This window comes from Peromyscus californicus, unplaced genomic scaffold (genome assembly GCF_007827085.1).
Source record: "Peromyscus californicus insignis strain IS unplaced genomic scaffold, ASM782708v3 Scaffold_1__1_contigs__length_55948999, whole genome shotgun sequence".
Classification (NCBI taxonomy): domain Eukaryota; kingdom Metazoa; phylum Chordata; class Mammalia; order Rodentia; family Cricetidae; genus Peromyscus; species Peromyscus californicus.
In genome coordinates this window covers 50,935,361-50,944,698 of record NW_026294492.1, presented here as the reverse complement: position 1 = coordinate 50,944,698, position 9,338 = coordinate 50,935,361, and the positions used below count along the sequence as shown (strand labels likewise).

Genomic DNA, 9,338 nt, shown 5'->3' with positions numbered 1-9,338 from the left:
CTCCTGTCTCTAGCCTATATTCCAGCAGGCTGGCAAAAACATTGTGGAACCCGCAGTACTTTCCCTGCCACAGATGCCAACAGAGGTTCTTGTCTATGTGATGTGGACCAGCTTAGCCAAGTGTAATTGTCCCCTGCCTCTACAGTCACGTCAGACGACCACATGCTTCTGACTAATACCCCATTGTCCAGCCTTTGGCTAAGCCTTCCAGCCTTTTGGTGAGCCCTGACAACAATGCCCCAATGCCAGCTTGAAACAGTTCCAGAAGAGAATACATTGTCTCATGTTTTGACATGCTGGGTCAAAAGCAAACCCCCTGGCATAGAGGACTGATTGGCTATCTAATGCCCATTGATATTTATCAATTAAAACTGTCCTGCCATAAGATAAGACACTTGACCTTCTTTATGCAGAACCATGGAGATATTGTATGACCTTAAGGAATTAGAATTATTACTTCTATATAAATCATTCAGGATGAAATTTCTGGTCCACCAAGAGGGTCCTTTTCTCAGAGTTGGGCTGCACCCTGATCCACAAGCCCCCTTTCTCCTGTTCTCATTTGGCCTTAGGATCTTTCCCTGTCACTCTTCTTTGCCTTCTCAGGAGACAGCTTAAGAAATAATTATTTTTATATAAATCATCCAGGATTATAATCTGGCTGTATTCAAAGGTTAGCTCCCTGTCCTTGCTAACTTCATTAGGCTATAACTAACTGGGAAATATGTATATTCAGATTTAAGTCATATATATTCTCTCAAAGTTATAAACACATCTAACAGATTTTGTTCCCCCCATCCTCAAACACTTTTCGAGATCTGAGTATATGGCACTTGATATAAAAGTTTTAATGGTAAAGAGACATGTCAGCTCTTGGCAGCAGCATCCTATAACTTCTCCAAGAAGATAGATGGCCGCAGAACCTTCACCTGAAAGCTTATGGCAAGGCTAACCATGCAACCAATGCTGAGATCCTGTCTAGACCACGAATAAAGAAAAGCAACACTGGGCTGGAGAGATGACTCAGAGGTTAAGAGCACTGGCTGCTCTTCCAGAGGTCCTGAGTTCAATTCCCAGCAACCACATGGTGGCTCACAACCATCAATAGTGAGATCTGGTGCCCTCTTCTGACACACAGGCACACCGTATACAAAATAAAGAAAGAAAGAAAGAAAGAAAGAAAGAAAGAAAGAAAGAAAGAAAGAAAGAAAGAAAGAAAGAAAGAAAGAAAGAAAGAAAGAAAGAGAAAGAAGAAAAAGAAAGAAAGAAAGAAAGAAAGAAAGAAAGAAAGAAAGAAAGAAAGAAAGAAAGAAAGAAAGAAAGAAAGAAAGAAAAGCAACAGGGGTCGATTGTCCTCTCTACCAAGACAGATAGAATGATCTCTTCAAATTTCTACTCCACAGAAAAATATGTCAGATCTTCTGGGCTTATCAGCTGAACAAATGCTTCCTTTGGAGCTTCTGCCCCTCCTGCATGACCACAATGAGACTTGAGATTGCTGCCTAGGTAGCTGGAAAGCTGTCTCACTTCTTAAGTTTATCCTTCTCAGATCTGACAATGTTTGATGACTAGGGTGTATCAGTTTGACAGTCCCAATTCCAAGATTACTAGCAGTTCATTAATAAGTTTCCTATTAAATTTACAGCCTCATTCACAGACTTTATGGTAAGAATAGACTGGTTTCAGATATAACTCCAGAGGTTCAAATTTTCAATATTGATAAATGTAGCTTTGATACGCTGATACAACATTGAGTACAAACAGTTCTTAAGAGTCCTTAAATTTCTAAGGATTTTCAACCCTTTTGCTATGATGTAAATCTATTCCAGCTGTCTTACAGATACCTACAGGTCCCTGGGAAAAGTTCTGCTACTGCATCAAAAAATCTGGTCTGATAAAAATTAACAGCCTCCAGAGCCCATTTTGACCTCATCCATTTTTGAGAATATTTTGCAGTTTCTCTCCTCCTGCCTGGGCCCAAGGGTTTTTTCCATATTCACCAGCCCCAGCACCAGCTGGCACCAGCTCCAAGGATGCCAACTAGGATGGATGCACCCCCACCTCCAGAGAAATGACAGATATGATGGCTCCTACCATCCTGGAGAACACATCCTTCAATTCACTGCTGGTACCACTCCTCTAGGCTCAGGCCCAGCAACTGGAGCCTGTTCACCCTTACCTCATCTGTACAACCAGGGCACTTCCCTGTTCTATTCTTTCTGGCAGATATCATTTTACTCATGGCTAGTCCAGCTCATAAGTACAATGATAACAATCTATTTTTCTCCTAGCAATCTCAAGGAACAGACCCTGAGATCTCCACGCCAGAGATTTCCATGATGACAGCTAACAATGCTTCTTTACTTTACCTCCCACCATGCATGACTCCTAGCTTTCCCCCCCCTACTTCACCCCTTGCCAGCTTGAAGTAGCCTCAGAATTCAGCACCCTTGTTCCCCCACTTGCTCCCATAACTCACTTTTTTTTATAATAATCAAAACGGAGAAATGTTAATATTCTGATCTGCCCCTTGGGGCTGCCCTGTGTAGAAGACTTTTCTTAAGGAAAAACTCCACCCCTTTCTCTCTCTCTCCTTCTGCTTTTCCTCCCACAAGGTGAGCACCCCTCCCTCTCTCTCTCCCTTCCTCTCTCTCTATGTCTCATTCATTCTGTCTCTCTGTCTCTTTATCTCTCTATTATAAGAAACTCTCCATGTGCATGCAGCGTGTGTGTTGTTTATTACTGTCTGCCGCTGCTGCCACTGCCATGCCCACATGGACTGGGTCAACCCGCCAGCCCACCAGCCCACAGCATGTTTCCCTGCATGCTTGGGATACCCTGGGGGGGGGTACATAATAAATCATAACAGCTGGCCTAAAAGCCTAAAGGCTCTGGAGTCCATTCTGTCAGCAGAAAATTCTCTCTCTTCATTAAAAAGTAAACTATTTGACAGGGACTTTATTGCCAGAGTCCAGCTCCAGCTGAGTTCAGGTCCAAAATGAATCAGGGTGGCTACTTTTTTTTTTTTCATTCACTCAACACAGGTGAGCTCCCTTTAATGGTGTCCTGTTGAGGGGAGGGTTGTGACCAGGCTTGGAAATGTCCCTAAGCCTCCTCCCCAGTCTGGTATAGGAGCCCCTGCTGCTGTAGGACTGGAAGCCACATGGGCACAGAGAGAGGTAAACTGGGGTCCTGGCCTGTGGCAGCTGGAGGCAGTGGGCGTGGTGGCGGGGCGCCCTGCCCTGTCTTGTCTCAGCTCTTGGAGCAGCGCCTCTGCAGTGATTCCCGGTAGAAGCAGAAGATGTGGTGTGAGGCGGCCTGGGCAGGAGCCAGGCACTGCTGGAGCTCGGCATCAGAATAGAGGCCCTTGGTGGTGGACATCAGCAGCTTCTGCTCCACATTGTCCAGAGCAAAGGTCAGGATGGCCTGGGCCTCCTTTTCTTGCTTGGTTGTGGGGTCCAGCACAAGATTGCCATCAGAGTCCAGGGCACAGCTGACCCCACAGAAAAGAGCCCGCATGGGCACACCTGCGTCCACCAATGCCATGCAGGTAGCATTCAGGCAACAGGCCAAGAGAGAGCCAGCATCGCTCACCACCTGCAGCACCACCGTGATTGAGGTGCGGGGGTGCAGGGCTCCCAGAACCACGACTTCACATGTATTCCTGATCAGCTGCTCCCGGCTCTTCTCGGCCACGCCAGGCAGCCCAGTCTTCGGCCTCAGGATCACTTCGAGTGTGGCCTTGTTGAAGATTTCTTTGCTGACCTTCACCTCAGCCGGCCAGTACACTCCAGCCAAGACAGAGGTGTCACCTTGCAGAAAAGAAGCAGACCCATCAGGCCGGGACAGCAGGTTCTGTTCATAAGCAAAATGCCGGAGGCTGCAGACTGGATTTCGAGGGTTGGACTCTGTTCCGGTGTCAGTACTTGCCTCGGCGTCTGCACGCTTAGTTACCTCCATAGCCGCCGACCACGCGCACAGAGATCTTACCGTAGCTTCCGTAGCTTCCGCCCGGCCGCATAACTATTGCGCATAGGGTGGCTACTTTTATACTCTACCACTGCACAAGGGAGTAAATGGGAATGGGAGGAAGGGGGGCTTGTACACAGGGGTGGGCTTGTGAGCAGGGATTGAGAGAGCCAGCATTGACAAGTTAATAGGCATCGCAGTCATATGTTAATGGAAGAGCTACAAGCTCCTGTTTGCAGAGATAAGAATGATTGCCTTTTTAACAAGCAGGAAGCTTCTCAAAGCCCTAGTGGAAATGGGGGCTTTTGTTTAAATGTCTGATCAAGGGAAAAGAACTTCTTGAGGGACTAGACACTCCATTATAGAATATTGCTTAGTTTATCCAAATAGCTAATGCTTAAAGTGAGCAAAGAGGAAGCTAGAGAAATATTACTGTGAACCTGAGTAAACCTTAGGAATTTACAAACCTTGATTATCAAATAGACCTCATTTATAAAACAAATCTTATTTGTCAAAATTACCTTATTTTCAAGCATATGTTATTTATATAAATTTTCTAGCAGTTTGGTGTTAACTTGTACGAGAGTAGGAGAGTTTAATGGTATATGGTTGCACAGTGGCTGGAATTTATTCTAAGAATTATTTTGTTTGTATATATCTTCCTCCACTGAAGCCCACACAAGATTTCCCAAAGGAGAAGGCATAAGGGAACTCCCATAACACAGAGTGAGAATCAATAAAATGAAAGTCAAAAGGTGTTGAAGAATTGTGATCCCACAATGTCGAAATGCTGGAACTTTGTCAAACATTAGTGGTCACCATGCAGTCCACACCACTTTATTATCCCCTGCCTTCATGGGCTCTCTTTGCTTTATTTCCTATGCTTTCTAAATTTTGTAGACCTGTAGCTCTGAATATTTTGTTCCTCTTGATCTTAACAAATTTTTCAGTAATTGTACAAAATGCTTTGTCTCAAAACACTGAGAAGAGCCCATACTTAGTCCCACTCTCTTACTTTAAGATCAGGGCCCTTTATGAGTAAAAGGACCCCTTATTTCTATTCATGGTAAACTCTTCTTACCTGATCCCAGGGTCATGTGCCCCACATTGGGCACAAGTTGTGGGGGTCTCTGCAGGATGAGAAGGAAAACCCAGTGCAGATTGACTTCATCAACCCGCATCAGACTTTGGGGAGACTATTACCAGGTAGATCATTGTCAGCATATTTAAAACGCAGTACAATTTGGGAAAAGGTTTCCAGGCAACAATCAGTCCAATTCCAGGTGCACAATAATGCTTAAGGTGTGATTACATAGAGAGTCTTTACAAAGTACATGTGACTATGAGGGTAAGTTTATAAGCTAAAAGGCCTAGAGTCTAGTGTGATCTCTGACCAAGAGAGCATAGAGGTTGGGAGGCCATAGAGTACATGTGACATCTCCCCTCAAATGATTAGTGCACTAGGGAAGGAAGACTCTGGAATAATTATTCTGGGAAATATTGATGAGGTCTGCCTCTATAGCAAAAGGTGGGTGAGGTGTGCTCCACGGATAGCGAAAATGGTTACCAAATTATTAACAAAATCCACTTTCAGCCTTCTGGATGGAATGCACTTATTTGACTTGTATCTCCTCCATTGAGCAGACACCCCTGGGTGATTAACAGTCCTGGTTCTGTTACTGCTTCCTTGTGAGTACAAGGGCCTCTGTGCATCCAACATCTAGCCATTCCCTAATCAGCATTAGTATGTGACTACCCTCTATTTTCCAAGTTTAGGTACAAATGAGTAGCCCCGGGAAACTAGATAACTGAGCCAAAAATCATATGGTGAGCCAGACTGAACATTCCAGTCAAGTGTTCGTGTGGCTTTAAGGAACCCTCAGTGGAAGGCCTGCAGGCAGGACACAGGATAAAATTCCTCCACAGAGCAGTGGAGCACAGCAGTAAAGCAGCTGGACAGGGATTCTTCATGCCATTGCCACTGTTGTTGGTTGCTGCTTCAGCACCGTCACAGATGCCAGACAGGCTGTCAAAAAGTGGACAGTGGACTTGGTTACTGACCAAGGTGCCTTAGTCCCATGTGTACTCCAGGACAAAGACTGACACTAATGGTCCTAAAAGCTGGGGTGGCGGAGGCTGCATATGCTTTGCCATTTGCTCTTTTGAGATAGGGTCTCCCTTATAACCCAGGCTTGCATCAATCTCACAGTGATCCTCCTGCCATAATGTCCTCAGTGCAGAGTACAATTTTGTCACAAAGGAGCTCAGCAATGAGCAGATGGCCATAGAGCAGACTCAGTCTTCAGTCTGGATGCTGTGTAAGCACTGCCTGAGCACACCTGAGACAAAGTCCACACCACAGAGACAGACCTTGGTGCATCCTGCTAAGGGATTGGTTTGACAGACCCTCCCTGTATTCATGATTCTTACTCACTTTATTACAAATTTCCCATTTCTGTCTTTTCTTTGTTTCTCTTTTCTTTGACAATTCAAAGAAGAGTTATTTGTTTAACCCAAAAGAGAGTGCCTAAGAGATAAGAAGTTCCATGGAAAATGCTTCAGTTGTTCTTGTTTTCCCCTAAGTCAGCCATGCAGCGATAACTTGGTAACATGGTGGGAAGTTAACTGTGAATGGTTTGCTTCCTGTTGTCATGCTGACAGTGTAGCGAAGGAGTTCTAGTGTGGTCAATGGTTGGACCAACACATAGCTAGCTAATCTGTTGGATTGTTTTAGTTAGTATTGGTGCTTTTTTTTCCTTATTATTTTGACTTTTCTTTTTAAAATTCTGAATTTGGGCCATTGAGATGTGTTTGAACACACATGCCACAGCATGTGTGAAGGTCAGAGTGATAGACCCCAGACCCAGGGTACTACACTACCTTCTCGGGTGGGCGCCCCAAGAATCCAGACTCTGGTCCAGTTGATGCAAACAGCAGAGGTTTATTGATGCAGCTGTACAGTCGGGCTACTCTCCTCCCAAGAGCAAGAGTCTCGCCCTACTATAGCCACATGGGTACTTTTAAAGGAAAAGGAAAACCCACAGAAGCCATACACGATTACAGTTCCCATGCAATTTCATTCCGGTTGGTTTATGTCTAGGGGCTACTTTCACAAGATTATGGCCTAATCACAGGGTAGGTACAATCATGTCCACATGCACAATTTTCCCTGGAATCTCAGGGGGGTATCAGGGCTGGAGTGAAGGTTACACAAAGGTTACAGTGGTCTTTCTTGGAATACTTGCAATTATCCCAGTCACAGTTGAGCAACATATCTTAACAGAAATCTCCATACATTGTGGTAAGGGTGGTTGAGTAATGGCTGAGTCAGTTTGCCCTTGGAACTAGCTTTTTAGTTCCTCATTCTCCTGGGGCTTGGGGGGGTGCAAGCCTGAAGGGTTAGGGTCTTTCAAGAAGACAGGTTGGAGGTGTGGGTTCTCTCCTGGGTATCAACCTCAGGCTCTTGGACTTGGTTGCAAGTTTCTACTCATTGAGCCACCTAGCTGGTCAAAGTTAACCACGGTGGTGACATTCTGTTTGTGTTTTAACAAATAAAGCTTGCCCAAAGATCAGAGGGCGGAGCTAGCCACTGGATAACCATAGAGACCAGGCACTGGTAGCACACACCTTTGATCCCAGAACTTGGGAGGAGGAGGCAGGAAGATCAGGAATTCAAGGCCACCCTGGGCTATATAAGATTGATCCAGTCTAAAAGTGAAACAGAGTCAAGCAGTGGTGGCTCACACCTTTGATTCCAGCACCTGGGATCTCATGCCTTTAATCCCAGCACTAGGGAAGTGGAGACAGGAAATAATATGGCTGTGCAGAGAGAAGAATATAAGGCAGGAGGAGACAGGAGCTCAGCTATCTTTCAGGCTGAGTATTTGGTAGAGGTAAGACATCTTTCTAGTAGCTGGCTGCTCTGCTTCTCTGATCTTTCAGGTTTTACCCTGATATCTGACTCTAGGTTTTTATTATTAAGATCAATAAAGATTCATACTGCAAACCACCCCCTCCTTTTTATTTTATTTTTTCAAGACAGGGTTTCTCTATGTAGCCATGGCTTCCTGGAACTCACTATATAAACCAAGCTGACCTCGAACCACAGAGATCCACCTGTCTCCACCTCCCAAGTGTTGGCATGACAGGCCAGTGCCACCATAGAAAGCTGGGAAAGTCTTAGAGTTTTGGTTACCAATGTGCAGCTGAGAGAGGCTTGAACAGTCCTACTGGTGCCTTATTGAAATTGCTGGTGCCTGGTGACTATGAATCAGGTTGTTTAAATTTGACCTGGGTGGACTGGGTGCCCTTTCAGCTGTGAGGCAGGAGGATCACTTTACTGCATGCTCTTTAATAATCTCCATATGCTAGAGACCCTGTGCCCAGACAGAGGAGAATTGCTTAGTGAGTACAAGAACAGTGCAGTAGTATCTCCTTCATTTCTTTCTTCAAAGACTTATGTTCTTGTCACACAGGTCTTTCATTTGTTTGGTTAGAGTTACTCCTAGATATTCTATGTCATTTGTGGCTATTGTAAAAGGTGATGTTGATGGGTTCACAACACGCCCCCATGGTTGGGCGTGTTTGCACATGCCCGGCAGACCTGGACACTTCCGCCTAGCCAGTTCCAGGTCAAAATAGCCATTTCTGGGTCAAGGCATCTCATGTGACGAGGATCCCGTGACTTTGCATGGTTGCGTAAGAGCACGCAACACAACCATGTGATCTGCACATTCCTGGAGTAGTTACTTCAACCTGTGTATGCATGTACGCCACCCAGCCTTTATAAGCCAGGGCCATATTCCCGGCTCCTTCTTCTTCTCCACACACGTGTCTCTTCCACAGGCCTGGGCACTCGTCTGTCCCTTTCATCTTAATAAAACTCTTGTTAGCGGATTCTGTCGTGTTTTGTGACATTTCCTCGCAAGATAAGAGCGCCGCAAAATAACTAACAAATGTTACTCTGATTTCTTTCTCAGCCCATTTTTCATTTGTATATAGGAAGGCTACTGATTTTTTTGAGTTAATCTTGTATCTCATCACATTACTGAAGGTGTTTATCAGCTGTAGGAGTTCCCTGGTTGTTGCTGTATATCGCAACATGAGTGTGTGGGTTCATGCAGATCCATCAAAAGAAGATTTAGAGGCACCTTAAGAATGTATTTAGCCTTTTGACAGCTGCAGGAGGCTCCAGCCTCGAAGAACTGAAGCACTAACCCTTTGCCTAGGGCAGTTTTATTTCTCTCCAATACAGTTTAGCAGGTAATTTCCATATGTTCAAAACAACCTGAAATGAGCTCCCAACAATACAATGCCAAGTGCAAATTCCTCGATTTATCAGGTACCATGGTTTTCCAGGTTTCCTGAAT

General features: G+C 45.0%; 1 protein-coding gene across 1 annotated transcript; it reads right to left on the bottom strand.

Annotated features, from left to right (window-relative positions):
- Positions 1–3,035: 3,035 nt before the first annotated feature.
- On the bottom strand, positions 3,036–3,994 carry LOC128115834 (exosome complex component RRP46-like). Its single transcript, XM_052746930.1, has one exon. It carries the CDS (start codon positions 3,958–3,960, stop codon positions 3,253–3,255), a length of 708 nt encoding a protein of 235 aa, XP_052602890.1. The 5' UTR covers positions 3,961–3,994; the 3' UTR covers positions 3,036–3,252.
- Between the last annotated feature and the right edge of the window lie 5,344 nt (positions 3,995–9,338).

Bases quoted from the DNA above. Each gene is read 5' to 3' on its own strand.
- LOC128115834 (XM_052746930.1), bottom strand. From the start codon at position 3,960: ATGGAGGTAACTAAGCGTGCAGACGCCGAGGCAAGTACTGACACCGGA.